The sequence below is a fragment of the Hypanus sabinus genome, chromosome 18 (genome assembly GCF_030144855.1).
Source record: "Hypanus sabinus isolate sHypSab1 chromosome 18, sHypSab1.hap1, whole genome shotgun sequence".
Lineage (NCBI taxonomy): Eukaryota > Metazoa > Chordata > Chondrichthyes > Myliobatiformes > Dasyatidae > Hypanus > Hypanus sabinus.
The window spans coordinates 37,187,576-37,211,547 of NC_082723.1; the positions used below are offsets into that span (position 1 = coordinate 37,187,576).

General features: G+C 37.8%; 1 protein-coding gene across 1 annotated transcript in view; it reads left to right on the forward strand.

Moving 5' to 3' along the window:
- LOC132407502 (serine/threonine-protein kinase N2-like) overlaps positions 1 to 23,972 on the forward strand; it is a 58,235-nt gene that overhangs the window by 7,309 nt on the left and 26,954 nt on the right. The window contains exons 2-11 of the mRNA XM_059994137.1: positions 2,698 to 2,995; positions 4,961 to 5,115; positions 5,923 to 6,052; positions 7,372 to 7,511; positions 9,077 to 9,284; positions 14,558 to 14,725; positions 14,967 to 15,076; positions 18,751 to 18,894; positions 19,661 to 19,736; positions 20,307 to 20,475. Of these exons, the coding sequence (XP_059850120.1) occupies positions 2,698 to 2,995; positions 4,961 to 5,115; positions 5,923 to 6,052; positions 7,372 to 7,511; positions 9,077 to 9,284; positions 14,558 to 14,725; positions 14,967 to 15,076; positions 18,751 to 18,894; positions 19,661 to 19,736; positions 20,307 to 20,475 (1,598 nt within the window). The remainder of the gene's footprint in view (positions 1 to 2,697; positions 2,996 to 4,960; positions 5,116 to 5,922; positions 6,053 to 7,371; positions 7,512 to 9,076; positions 9,285 to 14,557; positions 14,726 to 14,966; positions 15,077 to 18,750; positions 18,895 to 19,660; positions 19,737 to 20,306; positions 20,476 to 23,972) is intronic.

A 23,972-nucleotide genomic window follows, 5' to 3' on the forward strand; every position in this document is an offset into this window, starting at 1 on the left:
GCGTAGAACCCTTTGCCAAAGCCATCAGGAGGGATGGGGGCATAGGAGGGGTGACGCTATCAGGCAGTGGAGGGACCCAAGTCAAAACCTCCCTGTACATGGACGACGTCACCATCTTCTGCTCTGATCCGAAGTCAGTTCGCAGGCTGATCAGCATCTGTAAACAGTTCGAGCAGGCATTGGGGGCCAGGGTCAACCGCGTGAAGAGCGAAGCCGTGCTCTTCAGCAACTGGTCCGACTGATCCAGTGTCCCCTTCACCATCAGGGCTGATCACCTGAAGGTGTTGGGGATCTGGTTTGGAGGGGCTGAGGCATGCAACAAGAACTGGCAGGAATGGACTGCCAAGGTCAAACAGAAACTGGGGCTGTGGGGAGGGCGCTCCCTATCGATAGTGGGAAAGAACCTGGTCATCAAGTGTGAGGTGCTCTCAGGGCTGCTGTACTTGGCGCAGGTGTGGCCAGTCCCCCGCTCCTTCAGCTCGGAAATCACCCGAGCAGTCTTCAGATTTGTCTGGGGGATCCAAGATGGAGCGGGTCAGATGGACCACCATGCACAAGCCCCTGAACAATGGGGGCAAAAACGTCCCCAATGTCACCCTTGCCCTGATGGCCAGCTTTGTGTGTGGCTGCATTAGGTTGTGTGTGGATCCCAGGTACATGGGCACCAAGTACCATTATGGGCCCAGGTTCTACCTGTCGCCCTGGCTACGAAGGATGGGTCTGGCCCCTTTCCCGCGCAACACCCCTGTCAGCTGGTTGTTGCAGCCATACCTGTCCTTCGTAGAGAAGTTCTTTCAGGTCGACGCCTTTGACCCACAGGGCCATCAGGCAGTGGCCAGCACATAAGGTCCTGCAGGCACTGCAGAAGAAGGACGTGATGGACATGGTGGGGTAGTTCCCTGAGCAGACAGTCCAGTTCATCTGGAAAAATGCCTCATCGCCAGACCTCACCAACAGGCACCAAGACCTCGCCTGGCTGGCGGTGAGAAGGGCCCTCCCAGTCCAATCTCTCCTGTACGCCCAGAACGTCGTCTCCACACCCCTCTGCCCACGGGAGGACTGCAGTGAGGAGGAGTCGGTGACCCACCTCTTCGCACACTGTGAGTTCACGGAGAAGGTGTGGAGGAGGATGGAAGGGGCAGTGTTGAGGTTCATCCCCAGCAGCTGCGTAACAGAGGACTCTTTGATCTACGAGCTGTTCTCAGGGACGCACACCGAAACCAATATCCGGTGCTGCTGGCAGATCATCAACTCGGTCAAAGATGCTCTTTGGTTGACCCGAAATTTGATGGTCCACCAGCACGCGGAGATGTCCGTGGGGGAATACTGCCAGCTGGTACATTCTCAGCTGCAGGTGTACGTGCTGAGGGGCGCACTCAAATTTGGTGCAGCCACCGCAAGGGCCCGGTGGGGAAGGACCACAGTCTAGGGTTCTTCTCCCGTGGGAGTTGAGGGGTAGAGGGGTTGGGGGTATACCCCAGTGAATGTAAATATGAAAGAACAGAGTGCCATGTGGGTGGCAAAATTTTGAATTTTGAAAATGTTAAAACAGTAATGGTAATAACTGTAAAGAATTGAAAGTCATTGAATGGTTGTTGTATATAATTTTATTTTTGAATACAGTTTTTTTTAATTAAAAAATCAGTTTTTTGAATAAAGAATATTTTGTTTTTAAAAAAAAAATCAGTTTCCTGCTGTAACGTGAGTTGACTGGATCTGTAGCCAGTGCAATAGCTTAATCAGTTTTTTAGAATTTAATACGACTTCCCTGATTTTGTATCCAAAGCTTCAATCAATAAAAACAAATAATACATGTTGTTTTCATCACCTTATCTATCTTTCCTGTTTCAGAGAACTGAGTTTAAACCTCTGAACTTCAAGATGCCTCTTTTCTACACTTTTCTGTCTCCTGTCATTATATTTTGGTGGTGTTCTCTTTGCAAGTTTTCTGCCCACTGTATCAATGTATTGATAGCTTCTTACAGTCTATAACTTTTGTTTTCCTCAGCATAAACCCAGGCCAGTTTTGAGAGAGCAAAAAAAAGATGTGGGTTGGGAATACGGTTCAAAAATAGGGAAATATCTATTTCCAGATTAAATGTACCATGTCTTCTGTTCCTATATTCTTTATCCACACATGCTAATCTGTTGTCATTTAAGGCTTTGCCCATGACTAGCTGGCACCTAGTCTCATTTGCCATTCAGCCCCTGTGCTTAATGACCAATGCTGGGAGGAGATGTTACAATTTTTTACTTCCAAATCCTCCATATCTCTCCCATGGACTTACAATATTCTGGCCTCTTAATTATTTCTGTATTTAAGTGAACCATTTTCATCTGATGTACTTGTAGCTGCCAAGGTCTAAAAGCTGTGGTTTCATCCCTGCACAGCTCTGCCTCTGCCTTTCTGCATCACTCCCTAAAAACCCCTTTTGTGTTTTAGTAGCAAAATTTCATTTGAAAATGGCTTGTTAACTATCATTGGTGCTATATGTAATGATCTCTTGAAATATCCAATTCATGGGTGCTATTCCATTGTTTTAAAATGAAATAATAACTTTGTCTTTACTCAATATCACATGAAGATTTTATGCTACAACAATTAAAATTGATAACAAATTTCATGGCATATGCAGGTGATATTAAATTCTGATTCTTTAATAATGAAAATCGCTATCTGTTAATTTCATCTTTTAGAATTATGCTTCTCAGCTGCTAGTGAGCCAAGGGTTAGATCTAACCCAAGGAGCTGACTTCTTGAATCCCAACATGCAGCAAAAGCTTGAAGGAGTAAAAAGTTGGATTCGGCGTGAAATACAAAAGGAACTTAAAATCAAAGAAGGTACAGAGAACTTGCGCAAGGTGACGACAGATAAAAAAAATCTGGCATGTATAGAAAACATTCTGAAGATCTCAAATCAAAAACTGGAATCCCTGCATTGGGAGCTTCAGGAACTGAATGCACGAATCGTCATGGAGAGGGACAATCTGAGAGGTGAGACAACCCTTTCTCTAAACCTCAACAGCAGAAACATCATTGCTCGAACTGGTGGTTAAATTTCAATTTAGATTTGTACTGTATTCCTCTTAACCAGTCATACAGTTAGCCACATGTTTTTATATAGGCTGTGATATTGATATTGATCTTGACTCTTGCTTGGTGGCTGAGTGTAGCCCTCTCTGTAGTATAATACACAGCTATAGTACGTTGTGGGATCTTCCCTGAGTAAATGGCAGGATTGCAGCACTTGGCTACCTACAAGTACAAGTGTACAGCACAAAAATCCAAAAGTAGTGAAACTTTTAATAACATATTCTAGGACGTCTGGGATTCTGCTTAGCTGACATCTTTGTTTTCTTGCTGTGCTGTGAAATTGTTTTATTGATCGGTGTTGTCATTTATGCTTCACTCAAGCCTCCACTTGCATTTCTTCATATAACTTCAGCTGTGTTTCCTCTTTGATGAGCATCCTTTTTAACCCCCCCCCCCCCACCAACCCCCAGCCTCTCATTCTGTCATGTATCCACTCCACTCTTACTTCCTTGATTCTGAACAGTTAGAGTACTATACCTGACTGCTGCCATCCATAGGCAGATGCAGGGGCAAGCTTTGTGTTTCGGATTTCTCCATACTGCATATTGCAAAAAGCAGGTCTCATTCATATAGGTAGGGAAAGATATAGGGGATGTTTAAGATTTGTTTTCTCTCTAAAATTGAAGGGCTTTCCAAAAGAAAATGTTGTGTGCATAGGTATAGCCTTTTCTCTAGTGTTCACAGTATTTATGTGTTTTGCAGACTATCTTGGGAGAGGACTTTTTTTTTAAAACTGAAATTGGAGAGATTTTTGGGAAATTTTTTACCTTAAGCCTTCTTTCATAATGTAATCAGAATGGGAAGTGCACACTTCATGTACCAAAAAAGCAGTGGTGCATGTCTGAACTAGCAAGATCTTGCTTGATTCAACACAGAGCATACGGGCATTCTGATAATTGAGATAATGTTAGTATGAAGGTGGCCGGATATGTTGTAATAACTGAGCAATTCATTGCTAGGTTGACTTTCTATAATATTTTCTTGTATGCCATCAAAGTGATTTATGACATGTATTATAAGTCTAGTACAATTGCAACAATGCAGTTTTAGAACTAAATTAACGAAGGAGTTCATAAAAATACTCTTGGACCTATGATGCTGCATATCTGATATTTCAATTTTAGTTTTCACTGTGTGCATTATAGTTCGGTTATTGTGATTTGATAGTCCATCTCTGTAAGGCTGGCAATATAATATACCTTCAAATTTCACACACTCTTTGAAGTATAACTGAAACACTTAACACAATTTATGCGTTAAGAGGTGATAAGAAGATTCATTGAGACTTCATAAGATAGTCCTAGTCCTGCTGAAGGGTTTCAGCCTGAAACGTCAACTGTACTCTTTTGCACAGATGCTGCCTGGTCTGCTGGGTTCCTCCAGCATGTTCTGTGTGTTGCTTGGGTTTCCAGCATTTGCAGATTTTCCCTTGTTCATAAGATAATAGTTTTCAGCTGGGCGAAGAAAAGTTCTTGCATTGCTTTTTGCCTCAAAAGTTTCTAAAAATTCTTTTTGCACAATTGGTACCGTGAAGTCCAGTGAGTTGAAATAAACAACATCTATGGTATTGTTCAGGATTCCGGAAAAAGCTCTCTGTACTTTTATTAAAGATGCAGTGGGATCTTTATCAAGGTTTGAACTACTACAAGAGGCAAGCAGATTGGATGATTTAATGTCTTTTTGAAAGTCAAAGTTTAACAATATAATATTGCATAAAACTTTATAATTTTAAAATGAAATGTAATGTTAAGTTCTTTTGGATGAGAGATTTAAAAAAAACTCTTTGGCTGCTTTTCATCTGTCTGATAGTCTGTGTTTATGGTGAATAAACAGAAAGTATCCAAGACTAACATTTAATTACCACAGATGGTGAATTATCTCCAGACTCCTGCTGCTGGGAGCAGTGTCTAACTCCATTGGGCAGTCGAATTGCAGCTCTAAAGAGACAGCTAAATATTGAAATGAAGGTGAAACAGGGAGCTGAAAACATGATCCAAATGTACTCAAATGGACTATCAAAGGTAAGCTCTCTGCTCTTGAACTCATCTGGTTGGGACATCTGAAGAAGTCTGAACTTAGAAAGGTACCTTGCACCATTAGTTTTCATACTTTTGAGGAGACTTTAGCAGCAGGGTGGATCAGGCAACCTGCTTGTCAATGGATGTAATTTAATATAAGACTGCAAGTGCTTATTTTAAGTTGCAGCCTTGAACGTGTTAAGATGCAAAAAATAGAAAAACTTGGTATTAAGTGATGAGGTTAGCAAGGATTTCCTTGATTGCCAAATTGGAGAGGGTTAAGTTTGAAGCTAATATTCCACACTTTTGAAACTTCAAAAGAATCAGAATGATAATTTTAATGTTGCAAGATGTATATCTGGCTCTCGGTAAACGTGAATATTAAGTGATAGTTGCTTTGTTATTGGCTTGGTTTGTCAGCTTAGTCAGTCCAGCAGTAATTTTTGCTTCATCACCTGGTGTTAGTGATGCATGTCTCAGTGATTTAGCAGCTATATGCTTTAAGACAGTCATGACAAAACATTTCTGACTAGATTATTGATCGCTCTGAGATTTTGTGATTGCTTTTCTTATTCCTCTTTCTGAGGATGGGAGAAGATGTCTGCTGCACAGTGGCTAAGGATTTATACATGCAACCCCCACTTTCCTTGTTATGCGCATTCACTAGAAGCTGCTTTATTGTTTCTACTTAAATACAGCTGCAAGAAGCAAAATTCATTTAAATATCTATGTGAAGTCTGGTATTTGAATGTTAATTGCTTCCTCTCAGCATGATATACTTAAAAACAATTGTTCTGTGATTGTTGCCAGGATCGTAAGATGTTAACAGCAGCACAGCAGATGTTGCAGGACAGTAAAATAAAGATTGATATAATCAGAATGCAGATCGTCAAAGTAACTCGCACTATTGGAACACCCATTGATGCCAATGAAACTCTAGGTAGGCAGTGAAATTGGAAATGCATGTTAGAAAATTTAACTATTTTATGGAACTTGAGACTTTATTTGTCAATGTTGTGGGAGTGGGAACTGTTCCAGTTTGGATTTGCGCCTTGTGGCTGAGAAACACTAATTCGGTTGATGAACACTTGGCTTGAAGAGCTTTGAAACTCCTGGTTCAGAGTAGTAATCAGTGCTCCTATGCCCAGTTGTAATAATTCTTCATGGTGTGATCAGTAATTTATTGTCCCTTCATGAAATAAAGGAGACTATCAAATCAGCTTTAATGTTTAATTTTACTACTATAGTAAAAGAAAATTACTATAGTGGTGCTTAGGTTATAGTTAGAATTTGGAGCACTAGCATTTTATGCCTCTTATGCCATGAGCAAATTGCACATATTGTAAATTTTCAGGTTCCTCCTTGTGTGAGGATGCTACTCATCAAGAATAATTTTGGTTTAACTAATTTTTAATGTGATGATTACATTATAACATTAGTACAAAGTGGAGTTCCATTGTCTTCACATTTCCACCTGTGTCAAACATGATCAGTTATCACCAATTATCAACTGTCTCTGTGTCTCTCCCTGTGTGTGTGTGTGTGTGTGTGTGTACTCCCCCCCTCTCCCCCCCCCCCCCCCCGTTAGTGGGGTTTGATATGCGAGTCCTGGAGTGGCTGTGCAGGCCAATCCCTGACAGGCACTGCAGGTGAGGCCTGGGGGGCAGCAGTGGCAGAAGCTCTGTTGTGGCATGAGCTTGTTCTCAGCAACATCCACATCTTTTCTGATCTTGAGCCAGATCCTCCACTGTTGATGGGGCAATGTCAGCTTTCTTGAGGCTTCTATGCAGGACATCCTTGTACTGTAGTCACTGGCTTCTTCGCTTTCGGGTACCACAGGACAGTTGACTATACAAAATGGAGTCAAGTATGTACTCTGATAATAAATTTTACTTTGAACTTGGAACAGTTGTACTTATCTTAAATGTATGGTTGCTTGACTTGTATGGGGACAGGTTTTTGGGATTCAGAGCCATTGTCTCTGGCTCAATCTGTTCCCAACAGCTTCATGGAACTGCCTTCATCAGAAAGACTGGTGGAGTTCAAGGCAGCAGATCACCACCACTTACTAAAAGGCATAAGTGATGGATCATAAAATGCTGCCATTTCAAAGGACGTCAAGATCCCAAAATATTTTAAATCATTAAAAAAAATGGTTTTGCTGTAGGTCACCATATTAAATAAATAGAGCAGTTGGTTGGAATGAGCTGCTTGTTAACATTTGATCTTATTATCTTCTTGTTCTGTGTTCCAACCAAGGACACATCAGTTCTCTAGAGCTAAGAGTTGAAGAACTGAGACATCACCTTCGAGTTGAGTCTGCAATAGCAGAAGGTGCAAAAAATGCAGTGAAGTTGCTAGATGGAAAGAAGGACCAGGAGAAGAGAGTTCTGGTTGAGGTATGTTATTCTTAAACAGTTGCACCATTTGAGCTGAATGAATGAGCAAGTGTACAGGAAATCAATATTTTTTGTGGGAAAATATGATTTTAGTTTTCATCTGAACAAAGAAATGAAATACAAGTAGAAAGCAATGGGACACAAGTTCTGCAGATGCTGGAAATGTTGAGCAACACACTCAAAATGCTGAAGGATCACAGCAAGTCAGACAGCATCTGTAATGGGGAATAACCAGTTGACGTTTCAGGCCAAGACCCTTCATTAGGACAAGATGGTGGGAATTTTATTTAAGTTGCAATTATGTTTTGGATGGTACTAGAAGAATAGGTAGTACCTAAAGAATCAATAAATTATCTTGTAAGAAAATTTACTTTTGCACCTTCAAATTAAACTACAAATACTGTGCTACATTTGCGTTTTTGGGAAGATTTGTGGGAAGGAATTATGCCTGGAAATAGCTGAATGTTACTCGGGGTTTTAAAGAAGGAATTGTCTCTTCATCTATACCGTGTGCATGTAAAATCCAATTGATGAAGTATCACATTGACAGTTTGTCTTAATTCTAAAATAACTTTTCTTACAACTAAATGATCAACAAAAATATTTTTTGATGGTACCAACATTTTGGAATATGTTTATGGTTTGCTTTGTATTAACTATTATTTTTTTAGAGCACATATGCAAATCTTTTGGCAAACAGTTGTGCAAGGAACTTTGAAAAATAATATGGTACCTTTTGTATCTTCCTGACCAAGTAGATGGACATTTTTATTTAAATAATGAAAAGTACAGTATGTCTCTGCACCACTAAATCTAAATCTTCATGACTTTTTCCACCTGTCAAGCCTCAGTTGAAATTTGTACAGCATCCTCTGAAAGTTGCACTCTTTCTTGCCATTAGCTACATAAGCTCTCCTTAATTGGCAAATTTCGAAGTGATTGCCTTCATTTAAATCTCTTTATCTTAGAATTATTCCTCTGTGCCTCATGAGCCATCCATTGTAACACTTGCTAAAATGGGTCCTGGATACTACAGGTCAATTCTACTTAATAACAGTTTCAAATTATGAGAACTTCAAGCATAGGTGCTTATTTTGCTCAATTCTGCCCACATACTTGCATGATGTGACGAAGTTCTCTGGTCATATTAACTTATTTACATGAATATACACAATTATGCTGTCCTTTTTATCCTGTAATACAAATCTGCCGTTTCCTTTTGCTATTTATGAACACGCCATTTCTTGTTATTTTTAAAAGTCCTCTTGAGGGTGAAGGTCTGATAATCTCCCATGACATGCCTTGGGGTATGATATGCAACTGGACAGACAGAAAGAGCGACAACCACTTCCATTGCTTAAATGAGCAGAATGAAAGATTTCTGATGCCAACCCCAGGTATCAATGCAAGCAGAGTACTACCACCTCGGTGTAAATCTCCCTTCAGAATGGGCAAGGAATAAGTTGAACATAAAAGCCAATTCATAAACTAACTTTGCTTTAAAATATAATAGTTTTCAGTGTGAAATAAGTATTGTTTTTGACAAATGTTTGTTTTCACATCAGGCACAATCACAGTTGTGGGAGTCAGCCCAAAAAATAAATCTACTTCGTATATCACTGGAGTGTCGCCTAAGAGAACTCCCTAATGATCATTACCTCCAGGCAGTTATCAAAGAAGAGTTGAAAATTGTGAATTCGCCATCAATGGAACTAACTCGTTTTGGTGCTTCATACCACACTTCAGCCTTCATTAAATCAGCAGCATTAACAGGTAGAGGCTCTTTATTTTCTCATTTTCAAATGGCCAACGAGAAAAATCGCTGTTATATTAATGGGATTTATTCAGTTTATGTATTTGGAGATGCTCATGCCACCTAATTGCACCCATTGGACCAATTAACCTACAAATTCTTAAATCTTTGAAATGTGGGAGAAAATCAAAGCACCCAGAGGAAGCACCAGGAGAAAGTACAGTGCCAGGAACTGAACCTGGGTCACTTGCACTGTAATAGTGTTAGGCTAACTATGTTGCCCCAATTCTGTTTGTGATCTGAGCAGCATAAGAAATTGAGATTATAGGTTCTTTTCCCCACCATCTACTGCTGGTGGGAAGTCTCCTAATCTTTCTGTGTTCTTCCAGAGAAACAAGTACCATCATGACAATTCCTGTGCTTTTGTCCTGATAGTTTGATAGGTTTGGAGAATATTTTGTCATTCATACATGTTCCAATAAGTTATTGGTGTAGGTTTATTTTACATTTTATATTCCTATTAAAGTTTTTCTTTATCGATGTACTAATCTTTTTAATTTACTTACTTTAACCATTGTATTTTATTTTTTGGTCATTATTATTAATTCTCTGAAGGTGAATTTTTTTAACGTTTTGATATCTTTTTTTCATTTTTTGTGTAACTAAGATGGCGGTTTCATTTTAAAAATACTTGCTTGTTTTTGATTTCGCCATTTTTTTTGTCGTCTTCGTCCTATAATGCCTTTCTTATCACATCCTAACTTTTATTTGTTCAGGTTTTAACCTGATTTATAAGTTACCAGTGTTCATATTTTTGTTTTCTTTTTACTAGCAATTATATTAAGAAGTCTGTTTTAGCATAGTGTTAATTACTTTTTAGGATTTTGGGTGGATTTCTTTTTCTCCTTTATATATTTGGAGTCGCCTTCTGGAGACATGGGGGTAGATTAAGTGTCACGCTTTTTTTCCTGGCCTCCTTTAGGCTCAGGAGGATCTCTTTTTCATGGGTGGTGGGTGGGGGGGTTTCTTTCTAATTCTATTGGTCTTTTTATTAGTTTTTCTGGTTTTTTCATTTGGGCTGATTTCAAACTATTAAAATGTGTGATGTGTCGTCATTTCCGATTCCTCCACTTATTTTTGTTCCTCTTCCAGGTGCATGAGTTCCTACTTTGGTTAACTCTTTATATACCAAAGGGTTGATTTTAGAAATATGGCTCAGACCATTAATTTTGTCTCTTGGAATACTAATGGCTTAAACGGAAAAAGATTTTAAAAGTATTCCAAAGACTAAAAGTGCATATTATTTTTGCACAAGAAACTCATGTGAGGAAAGAGGACAATTAGCATTTTTTTAGGTTTTGGAGTGGTCAACAGTACCATTCGAATTCAAACGCCAAAGTAAAAGGAGTTTCAATTTTTATTGACTCCTCCATTACATTTTTTCAACACGATATTATTTTGGATCCGAATGGTAGATTTTTGTTAATTACTGGGTTACTTTTTAATAAGAAGGTTGCTGTGGTTAATGTTTACGCTCCAAACGTGGATTATCCTGATTTCTTCAAGTCTTTATTTACTTCTCTACCTAATCTAAACGAATATATGTTAATAATGGGTGGTGACTTCAATTGTTGTTTAAATCCTTTGCTGGATAGATCTATATCCATTCAGACTTTACCAAATAAGTCGGCCACTTATATCAATTCTTTTTTGACTGATACTGGGATTTTCGATATTTGGAGATTTCTGCATCCTAAGGACAAAGATTTTTCATTTTTCTCACATGTCTATCATACTTACTCGAGAATTGACTACTTTTTCATTGACTCTTGTTTTATTCCATCTGTAATTGGTTGTAATTATGACGTTATAGCCATCTCTGATCATGCTCCAATGAAACTTTCTATTAAATTAATGGACACAGCTCTTGGTACTAAGCAATGGCAATTTGATTCTACCTTACTACAAGATCCGGATTTTTTTAAATTTATAAAGGAACAGATTGATTTCTTCTTTTCAACTAATTCCATGGATGAAATCTCCTGCGGAACACTTTTAAAGCATATATACGTGGACAGATTATCTTCTATTCTGTTGGTTTGAGAAAACATATTAAGAAGAAAACTCTTTTATTTGTTGATAAGATTAAAGAAATTGACAAGAAATATTCGATTGCTCCTAGTAAGGAGCTTTACAAGCAAAGGGTTGAGCTTCAAATGGAACACAGTTTATTACTTACATTTTCAATTGAAAATCAATTAATGAAAATCAGAAGTGATTTTTATATACATAGTGATAAATCGGGTAAACTGTTAGCTAACCAATTGAAGAATGCTTCGGTTAAACGTCGAATTATTAAGATTCGCCAACAGAATGGTGAAATGACAATTAATCATGATGAGATAAATAAATCTTTTCAAGATTTTTGTACCTCCCTGTATCATTCTGAATTTCCTCATGATCATAATACCATGCATGATTTTTTAGGGAAATTGAATTTTCCAAAATTGTCATCTGAAGAACTTTTAATATTAGAAACTCCTATTACGGATGCAGAAATTAAAGGTGTTATTTCCTCTATGAGTTCCGGGAAAGCACGAGGTCCAGATGGGTATACAGTGGAATTTTAAAAGTTTTTTTCCTCTTCTCTTTCTCCTTGGTTATGCAGGGTTTTTGAAGAAGCAATTAGACTAGGTAAACTACCACAATCTTTTTATAGAGCTTCCATTTCTTTAATATTGAAAAAAGATAAAGACCCTACAGACTGTGCATCCTATAGACCAATATCTCTATTGAATGTAGATTCCAAGATCTTTTCCAAGTTATTGGCGACCAGGCTGTAGAAGGTATTACCTCAAATGATCTCGGAGGATCAAACTCGTTTTATTAAAAGTCGGTCTTCCTTTTTTCAATATTAGGAGATTATTGAATATTGTTTATACTCCTTCAAGTAGTACCTCAGAATGTGTCATTTCATTAGATGCGGAGAAAGCATTTGATAGTTGAATGGCCATATTTATTTACTGTGCTTGAGAAGTTTAATTTTAGTCCGACATTTATGTCCTGGATTAAATTGATATATCATACTCCAGTAGCCTCGGTTTTTACTAATAATCAAAGATCTTCCTTTTTTTGTTTATTTTGGGGTACCAGGCAAGGCTGTCTTCTTAGTCCATTATTATGTGATATAGCTCTGGAACCTTTGGCAATTGCTATTAGAGAATCACCTAACATTTTTGGCATTACTCGAGGGATAGATATACATAAGTTATCATTATACGCAGATGATTTGTTATTATACATTTCTGATCCTGTGAAATCCATTCCTGCAATTATATCATTATTGGCTCAGTTTAGTGATTTTTCCAGGTATAAATTGAATCTTAATAAGAGTGAATTGTTCCCCTTAAATAGACAGGTTCCAATTTGTGGAAATTTACTTTTTAAATTAGTTAATGACTTTGTTATATACTTGGGGATTAAAATTACAAAAAATCATAAGGAGTTATTCAAGGTTAATTTTTTACCCTTAATTGATCAAATTAAATGTTTGTTTACTAAATGGTCACCATTGTCTTTATCTCTGATAGGTCAGATTAATGCTATTAAGATGATTATTTTACCCAAGTTCTTGTATATATTTCAAGCGGTACCAAGTTTCATTCCAAAATCCTTTTTTGACAATGTTGGTTCAAAAATTTTCTCATATATATGGCAGAATAAAAATCCTGGATTAGGTAAAAGATATTTACCTAAGTCAAAGAAGGAAGGTGGATTGGCATTGCCTAATTTTAGATTTTATTATTGGGCAATTAATATTTGATATTTGAATTGTTGGTTAAGGGATTTGGATTTATCTCCTAGCCCTCATTGGGTAAACCTGGAAACTAAATCTGTACAAGGATTTTCATTGGGTTCTATTTTAGGGTCTTCTCTTCCCTTTGCTCTTTCTAAATTGCATAAACGAATTGACAATCTGATAGTTAAGCACACTTTACGTATCTGGTTTCAATTTCGGAAATTTTTTGGGTTGAATCAGTTTGTTTTAGCAATTCCTATTGTATCCAATTTCTTTTATCATCCCTCTATTATAGACCAAGCTTATTCAGCTTGGAAGACTCATGATTTTCTGATTTATTTTTGGAGAAATTATTAGAACTAAATCCTTTTCAGAAAGGTGTAATATCAAATGTTTACAATATAATTATGAAAATGCATTCGGAGGCCTTTTATAAGATTAAAAATGATTGGGAAAGAGAACTTAACCTTACTATCCCTATTGAGAATTGGGATAAAATTCTTCAATTAGTTAATTTATCCTCCATGTGCTTTACATTCATTGATACAGTTTAAAGTAGTGCACAGGGCTCATATGTCCAAGGATAAATTGGCTCGTTTTTATTCCCATATAAATCCTATATGTGACAGATGTCATTCTGAGATAGCTTCTTTAACTCATATGTTTTGGTCATGTTCACTTTTGAAAAAATATTGGAAAGACATTTTCGATATTATTTCCACGGTTTTGAACATTTATTTACAACCTCATCCTATTACTGTAATCTTTGGTTTACCAATGATAGTCAATTCATTTATCTTCTTCTGCTTGTCAGATGATTGCATTCCTTACATTAATGGCTAGAAGATCTATTTTGTTGAATTGGAAAGAAATTAATCCCCCTACCATATTTCATTGGTTTTCTCAAACTATGTTATGTCTAAATTTGGAAAAAATTAGAAGTGTCATATATGACCCTTCTATTAAATTTGAAAAGACTTGGAGGCCACTTATTCAATATTTTCACATGATGTAATTTGACCTTGTTCCAATCCTATTTGATTATATGTATGTTGAGAGGATCGGAGTTGGGGACACTAATGATTCTTTGCCTTTTTGTAGATACTATAAACAGCCCATTTAAAAAATAAAATAAAATAAAATCCCTTTTTTTCTCTTTATTAGTTAGTGGTTAATTTGTTAGATTAGTTTTTCTTAGGGCAATAATTTCTTTTTCCTTTCTCTTTTCTGTTTTTTTTCAACATGATATACCTAGTTTTTTTTGTTGTTGTTTTGTTTATATGATAGTTGTATCATTCATGATTTGGGAAGACTTAACTATATTGTACTTATTGCTTGTGTATCCTTTTATGTTCATTTTAATTTTGTAATTTTGTAATCCTAATAACTATGTATTAATCTTATCATGTCAATATTAATAAAAAGGTTGAAAAAGAAAACATACGTGTTCCAAGAAGTAATGTGGTACATTTATTTCCTAACCTAATTCCACAGGAACATTAGAAGTGAAATTAATAGGATGCCAGCATCTTCTTGAAAATGTTCCAGGTTGTTTGTGGTTGAGAAATGCTTCAGCTAGTCCAGAAATACCTCTGTCATCTGTCAAGACATGGGCTGGACGTCCTACAACAAGTCGATCTTTAAAATCAGAAGAGCGAAGTAGTGAGTATTTAGTCATTTTGCTTTTTTTAGTGGTGGGGAGGCATTTGGTTGTGAAATTTGTACTTCATCTTGGGTGTGCCCTTCGCTATGCAGACTCCAGATAGTGTCCCCACCACTACCAGCCTTCCTTTGCCTAGATTATGTGATACAATATATAAACACGTATATCTTTACAATATCTACTCATGAAAACAGGAATAAAATTGAAGACTGAGTTAATTCTGTTTTTTTTTAACTTTAGCTGAAGTGAGTGTCGTTCTGAAATTGGACAATCAAATTGTGGGACAAGCAAACTGGCGTTCAGTGAAGAATCAAGCCTGGGACCAGTCCTTCAGCATTGAACTGAACAGGGTATCAATATTTTATTATTGATATGAACAGCAGTTTACCTCTGAGCCAGCATGATTCAAATTTTGAATTCATGGTTTTGGTTAGCGCTCTAAGGCCATGGTAAACGTTTACAAATTAATGTTTGACTGCAGTTAAATTGTCCAAAATTGTGTACAATAGTTTGGGAAGAATTTTAGGGCCAGGAAAGAGTACAGAAGAGATTTTCCAAAATTACAAAGGTAATTAGATGTTTAGTTGTGGTAGCATTGTAAAGAAAGAAAGATATTTATTAATAGGCTACAAAACAAATAGAAAATTGATTCTAGGAGGAGTGATTGTTATTTAAGTGGGTGATCTTGAGGTAAATTGGATTGAAAGCTTGTTTTCACTGCTAGAGTAAATAACTGGAGTGTATCAAAAATCTCAAGTTTTTAACAGTACAAGACAATTTCTTCATGGAATATCATTAAATGTTCATTGCTCTAAGAAGATAGTGGATTTTAAAAAATGCTGAATTACATTTAAAGAAAACTCGATTAGGTTTTAAGAGTTACCGAGTCATCAAGAAGTACAGCACAGAAATGGGCCATTTGGCCCATCTAGTCCATAGTGAAAACATTTAAACTGCGTACTGCCATTGACCACATCTCTCCATATCCCTACTATCCATGTACCTACCTTAAGCATTGAAATTGAGCAAGCATCTCTTGTGCTGGCAGCTCTTTCCACACACTGAGTGAAGAGATTTCCCCTCGAGTTCCCCTTAAACTTCTCACCTTTTACCCTTAATCCATGATCTCTGGTGTAGTCCCACCCAATCTCAGTGGAAAAAGCCTGCTTGCCTATGTATACCCTTAGTAATTTTGTATATCTCTATCAAATCTTTCAATCTTTCACATTTTAAAGAATACAGTCCCAAACTATTCAGTCTTTCCTTGTAACTCAGGTCCTCCAGACCCAGCAGCATCCTTGTAAATTCTCTGTACTCTGTTGGTAGGTGTCCAAATTAGGCCTCACCAACGTCTTGTACAACTTCAGCATAACATCCTATTTTCTGTATTCAGTACATTGAATTATGAAGGCCAATGTGCCAAAAGCTTTCTTTAAGACCCTATTTACCTGTGACATCTCTTTGAACGAATTATGCAGCTGTATTCTCAGTCTTTTGTTCTACCACACTCCTCAGTCCCCTACCGTTCACTGTGTATGACTTACCCTGGTTGTCAAAATCTCACACTTGTCTGAATTAAGTTCCATTTGCCTTTTTTTTAAAAAAGCCCATTTTTTTCAGCTGATGCAGATCCCTCTCCAAGCCATGATATCTTTCATTGGTTGTTGTCATTGGTGACTTCAACTTCCCCAATATTGTTTGGCACCTCCTTAGTGTAAGTGGTTTTGATAGTAAAAAAATTGTTAGGGATGTCTGGGCAGACTGAAGATGTCATACTGGATCTAGTACTGCACAATGAAACTGCTCAGATAACGATCTCTCAGTGGGTGAGAATTTCAGACAGTGACCACAACTCCCTCAACTTGGACAGGAACAGGAATGGATGGAATGGGAAAGTATTTAATTGGGGATGGCTAATTCATTAGGCAGGAACTTGGGAGCAAAGTTCTCAGGGAAATGTACAATTGAAATATGGAGGTTATTTAGGGAGCACTTGCATGGGGGTTCAGGATAGGTTTGCCCCATTGAGGCAGGGGAAGGAAGATGGGTGAAGGAACTGTTGTTGACAAGAGAAATGGAACATCTAGTCAGGAGGAAGAAGGAAGCAGGGCTCTTGAGAGTTATAAGGTTGCCAGGAAAGAACTTGGGAAAGGAAGTAGAGCTAGAAGGGGACATGAGAAGGTCTTGGCAAGTAGAACTAAGGAAAACCCCATGGAATTCTACACATACATGTAGGATAGCTAGTGTGAGTGAAGGACCTGTCTGGTACAAAAGAGGAAACTTTCATGGGGTCGGAGGAGATGGGGGAGGTACTTAATTCTTCAGTATTCACCAGTGAGAGAGGCCTTAATGAATGTGAGGTCAGCACAAGATAAGCTAATATGCTTCAACATGTTGAGGTTAAGAAAGAAGATGTGACCCCAGATTAGCATAGGGAAGCGAACGAAGAGATGGCTGCACCATTAGTGATTATCTTTGTGTCCTGCCTGGCCACAGGAGTATTACCAAAAGATTGAAGGATGGCAAAAAATTTTTTGTTCAAGAAAGTTAAAGGTAAACTGGGAATTGTAGACCAGTGAGCAAACTGTTGGAGAATATTCCTGAAGACAGGATTTGTGAGCAATTGAAGAAACAGTCTGATTAAGGATGGTCAGAATGGCTTTGTGAGGGGCAGGTCGTACCTCATGAGCATGATTGATTTTTTTGAGGAAGTGAGAAAACAAATTAATGACGATAAATCAGGGATGTGTATGTGGATTTTAGTAAGGCATTCAGCAAAATAACCCTTGGTAGGCTGATTTATAAAGTCATGAGGCATGGGATCCAGGAAAATCTGGCTGTGTGAATTTGGAATTGCCTTGCCCACAGAAGGCAGATTATAATAGTAGATGGAATGTATTCTGCCTAGAGATTTCTGGTCTTCTTCAGGCATTTGTTCTGGGACCTGTGCTGTTTGTGATTTTTATAAATGACTTTTTGATGAGGAAGTAGAAAGGTGGGCTAGTAAGTTTGCAGATGACATAAATTTGTTGTGGATGGTGTAGAAGATTGTTGTAATAACAACAAGACATATAGGATGCAAAGCTGGGCTGAGAAGTGGCAGGTGGAGTTCAATCTGAACAAGCATGCTTTCACATCACCATTCACTCCTGGAGATCTGTTCCATGACTACTCAGTGGAAGAAGACCATATAGATGGTATTGAGGACCTTGACATTAAATCCACAGGTCATGTGTATGTGGAATAAGAAGGAAATCATCTCAAACTACACTTGCTGAATCGGGTGCAACCTGCTTTATCTGTGGCTGTCATACTGGATTCATTAGTCAACTTGGAATCTCCAAAACTGGACAAGACGCAAGATGCTCTTTATGTTGAGAGATTGCCTAAGAAGAACATCATATTAAAATAATGATCGTATCTCTATAGTTCAATAATTTGCAAAAAAAAAGAGTATTTGATTTAGCATTTGTAGAGGCTATCCCAAAACATTGAAGTGCTTTGATGTGGTCACTGTTATTGTAAGTAGGGCAGGAATTAAGAAAATTAAGCCTAAAATCAATTGGCTGTGTAAGCGTGCAGCATGTGTGCAAGAAATATCTTCACTTGTCAAGAAAGTGCAATATAAAATTTAACTGTTAGTAAAGAGTGAACCTGGAATAGTAGAATAGTGTTCTTGGCCCCATAATAAAATCTGCAGCTTTTAAATTCCTCTTGGGTTCAGAAAGCAGGTTCTTGGTCTCATTCCTTCTCACTACACTGATTAGTTACAGAACCACCTGCTACTGAAGACCCATGTACTTCATCAATATATTTTAAATATTTTTAAATGAAGGTTATTGGTACAGTCACGTAGGAAATGCAAGGAATCTTTAAAAACATTAACTATTAAGTAAACCTGCAATCCCTTTTTTTTCCTGCTTTAAATGGAATTTCTGTTTTTGTCATAAAGTGTTTAAAATTCAGCTTAAAGAATATACAGATGCAATATGAACTTCTATATGTTTGGTTTCCTGCCACATAGAATCGTGAGTTGGAAATTGCTGTTTACTGGCGGGATTGTCGAGAACTATGTGCGGTAAAGTTCCTACGACTTGAAGAATTTCTAGACAATCAGTGCCACACAATGACTGTATCCTTGGAGCCACAGGGGGTACTTTCCGCAGAGGTAAGTTTGTTTTTCTTCCTGGAGCTTGTCTGCCATTATGGGCAAGTGAGTTTATGCTATATTGATAGAGATGTGGGAATAGACTGGAGAGACTAAAGATATCTCTCCCATACTGTGATTGAATCAGGTTTAATATCATCAGCATATGTTGTGAAGTTTGTCGTTTTGCATCATTGCAATGCATTGTAATAAAAACAACAAATTACAATAATGTGTGTATGTATGTGTGTGTATTTTTTATATATAAAATAGTTAAAGTAAGTGGGCAAAAAGAAAGGGGTAGTGATCTTAGGTTTATTATCCATTCAGAAATGATAGCGGAGGAAAGAAACATTAAATGTGTGTCTTCAGCCTCCTGTACCACTTCCTTGATGGTAGCAATGAGAAGAGGGCATGTTCTGGGTGATGAGGGCCCCTCTTGATGGATGCTGCTTTTTTGAGGCATCACCTTTTAAAGGTTTCCTGAATGCTGGGGAGTGCCCATGATAGAGCTAGTTGAGTTTACAACACCTTTCCTGATGTTCCCCCACCACCAAATTGTGCTTGGCACAGTGAATACTTGTGCTCTGCTTAAATCCAAAATGTTGTGGTTGAGGTTGGGATCTGTGTAATTCATCTGCAGTACTAACATACTCTCTGAATTACATAGTATGAAACTTGCCCAGAGTCTAGTTTAATTTTTTTTCATAAGTTATTGGAAGCACTAATTTGCAGTGTTAATAATAAAAAAAACTCTTCAAAGCTCAATTAGCTGTGAATGTTGCAGGTGACCTTCTGTAATCCTGCTATCAATCGAGGACCAAAGTTACGACGTCAGAATCGAATTTTCCCCAAGCAGAAAGGTCAGTACCTTCAAATATTTCCAAGCATTGAGCTCTCAAATTTAGAACGATAACTTTTAAACACTACATTTAAAAAATAAAGACCATAAGACATGGGAGCAGAATAAAGATTAGCTTTATTTGTTGCATGTACATCAAAACATACAGTGAAATATATTGATCAACACAGTTCAGGGATGTTCTGGGTGCAGCCTGCAAGAGTCATATGCCTTACAATTTACTAACCCTAATCTATGCATCTTTTGGAATGTGTGAGGAGACAGGAGCACATGAAGGAAACCCCCATGGTCACAGGGAGAACATACAAACTCCTCACAGACAGCAGTGTGAATTGAACCTTGATCTGCCAAATGCCAGCACTGACAAGTGTTGTGCTAACTACACTTGGTTACAGTGTTGCTGTTTAAATGTTGGATGTTTGCTTTCTGGTTCATTTCTGATAAGCCACTATTAGAATCTAGTGCATTAAGGGGAAAAGAACGGGAGCACTGGGAGCTTTGGTGTTGCTCGAAGTGTTCAGTATGTGAATCTACAGGAGTTCTTGACTTAAAGACTTTGCTTTTTCCACAGGGAAACACTTTCTGAGAGCATCACAGATGAATATCAATATTGCCACGTGGGGGCGCCTAATGATGAATATGCTGCCTCCATGTAGCTCCATGACAACAAGTCCACCATTGCCTACAGCCAATCCCAGTTTCACAGTGCACAATTCCAGCACCACGTCACCACAATTGAGGCAAGTTGCATGAGGTGGTCTTAAAAGTTGAAAATAGAGAAAAATGGTAATAGAAAATAAATGGGTCTAGAACAATTTAAAATGATGAGCACAACCATTATCAGGAAGCGCCATCTGGGAAAGGGAAAAACACAAAAACAAATCAAGAGCACAAAAAAAATATGGGCAAGATTATGTCACCAGGCCTTTGAAGCATGCCCTGCTGTTCAGTATGATCGTGGCTAATCTACACTGGCGTCAGCTCCTGCTCTGTGCCATTTCCCTATATGACCAATTCCTTAATCTTTCAAATATTTATCTTTCTCAATCTTAAAGACATCTGACAATCTGGCCTTCAACTTTGTGCCAGGTAATTCCAGAGATTTGCTGCCTTACCTTTTGAGAGAAAATTTCTATGTACCCCCAATTTAGTTCAAAGTACATGTAAATCCACATATACTACTCTGTTTCATTTTCTTATGGCCATTCACCGTGTCAAACCCCCTTGGGATCTTATGTTTGAGTAAGATCAAGCATATTTTTCTTAACACTATGAAATACAGACCCAAAACTGTCTAGCCTCTCCTTGTTGGGGCAACTCCATTATTCCCAGGAATTAGGATGGTGAATTTCCTTTGGACCTCCTCCAGTACTAATGAATTCTTTGGGTCACAACCAAACTAAATGTAGATGTTCTGTAGAATGACCTTTTAGTCTGCTTCCAATTCCCCCAACACATCATCACAGATGCACAAGATATGAAACTGAAAAATGTAAGTGGTTACTTTTTGTGAAAGCTTTATTTGGGGTCCCAAACATTGATAGGAAATGAGATAGGTGTTTGTTTTGTATCTTGCACTTTATATGAGCAATACTTGTGTTCTGTAGCTTTGCTGTTCTTTTTGTGTTTACAAATGGGACACTATGTGACCTTTTAATTCCAATATGTTGATTAGACGATCTTGCTGTTATTTATTTGAGCTCTCTGTCAACCCATTTATTTAAACTCAAATAGGTATGACCTCTCTGAGCTAATTTTAGAGTGTAGCAAAATGTCAGCATTGGTATGATGAAGAGCTCATTTTGAAGGGATTTGTGGGCAACATCTGAACTTGCTTAGCTGACCTGGAGTCAAGCTTATTGTGAATCTTGAAGCTGTTGTAAATGGGAGAATTTAAAGTGAAGGAATGACAGCTGTGCCATAGGACTTGAAAACTATAAGATTGTATGGCCAATAAAGAAATAATTAAATGACTCCCAAGCTTCCAAAGCCTGTTACAAGGGTGAGAAAAGTTCCAGCATTAGGGGACTTTGAGCTGTGTTGCTGTTAAAGGGTGGCCACTGTTTAGAGCAATTTTTTTTTAAAATCATGGACATCTACCGTTAACCAAGGAATCTGTGGTCCGCAGTTTGGGAACACCTGGTTTAGAGGATACCAGCTTCATGATTAATGAAACCTGATTACAAGAATGCTTTGAATTCAAAACGTCATTAGCAGTTCTGTTATTGATTTTGACCTTATCAGTTACCAATAAATTCCATCCTATGATTTTTTTATTATACAGAGTGTATTCTGTTGGGTAGGAAACAGTTCCATTTGGGAGGAAGTGTATCTTTGCTTGCCCCAACTGAGATGCAGTGCAATTTTTCTATGTTGACCTTGACCTACTGTTCTCAGAAGTAAGTACGGCCCTCTCACTGGGCTCGTATGGAAACTGGCTTGCTGCCAGCCCTGCTAATGGTCACAGGATTCAGCGGCACATTTCATAAACAATAGGTGTCTTGGGTCAGTATAATTTGGGGTTCAACCCAACAGGAACATCGTGATGTTCCGATTAAAGAAACTTCAATTTGAGCGAATGCTGTGTTAATACAATTGAGGGTCGGCAAGAAATAACAAATCATACACTGGATAACATTATAAAGTGTATTTAAAAATTTCAGTTTTATTAATCAGTTTGCAGGAAAAAGAAAAAGGGGAAAAGGTAAAAGCCCATTATAGTTAAACCAGTCTAAATGTGCACATCGTTGGAGCTCATCTTGAAGTTGTCTTTTTACTCGGGCTCCAGACACCACGTTCCATCTCAAACAAACTAGCACTCTCAGGGAGAATTGGCCCTTCCTCCCTGGAGCCATTCATTTGCACAAAACACCTTGTGCAATGGAAACGATCCTTCCCACAGCATCCTCAGCCATCCATAGTTCCCACCAAAAAGATCAGAAACCCCACCGGTGTCCTTCACAAATCTCTCCTCACCCAGCTTTCTCTGGAACCTTCTTCCAATTTCACCAATCTGATTGGTTGACACAACATTCCTAAGTTGAACATAGCCCCTTGTCTTTAGCCGAAAACCCAAACATACTGAAAGCAGAACACACTGTTTTTACAGAACTGATAAAATGAAATACCTACATCATAGCAGTAAAAATCTTAACTAGGTCATTATATAAGATACATTACTTCTGTTCAAATTTGAACTGATAAAGTAGTATTTTCTACAACTTTTACCAGCATGTTCACTGGCTTCCTTGAATAGGGGAAACATTCTAGTATCAAAAAATCTAAACCAAGAAGGTTGTTGTTGATACCTTTTCTTTTGGACTCTATAAACTTTGATAGGCATTAGATTTCACCATAGTACCATTGATTAGAAAGAGAGAAATAGAGCCACATTTGTATGCCTGGGGATACTACTCAATAGTTTAGCTTATGTTAGCATGTTGTGATGATGTAATTTCCACCATTGTGATGCCTTTTCCCAGGGAAGAGGATATATTTGAATACATTGGTAATAATATTAAATGAACGTGCTTATTTCATTTTTGCATATCAGTACATAGAAATCCCAACAAGAGAGCATGCGATATTGGATCTGCTATGAGGGAATGAGACAGGGCAAATGACAGAAATTTGTGTAGAACACTTTGAATCTAGTGACCACAATGCCATTAGTTTTAAAGTAAATATACAAAAAAAAAAGGGTCTGGTCCATGGGTACAGATTCTAAATTGGAGAAAGTCCAATTTTGATGGGATCAGAAACGATCTGGCAAATGTAGATTAGGACAGACTGTTTTCTGGCAAAGGTGTACTTGGTAAGTGGTCGGCCCTCAAAAGCGAAACTTTGAGAGTTCAAAGTGTGTATGTGCATGTTAGAATAGAAGGTAAAGATAACTGTAGGGTACTTTGGCTTTCAAAAGATATCGAGACTCTGGTTAAGAGAAAAAAGGTTCGTGGCAGGTATAGGCAGGTAGATTGAATGAGGTTCTTACGCAGTATAAGAAATGCAAGGGAACACAAGAAAGAAATCGAGGGCTAATATAATGCATGAAGTTACTCTAGCAGAAAAGATGAAGGGACAAAATTGGTTCTCTGGGAGATCTGAATGATAATCTATATGTGGAGCCCAAAGAGATGGGGGAAATCTTAATTTTTTTTTGCATCTGTATTTACTCAGGAGATGGACAGAGTCTGTAGAAGTGAAACAAAGCAGCATTTACTTCATGTACCCTGTACAG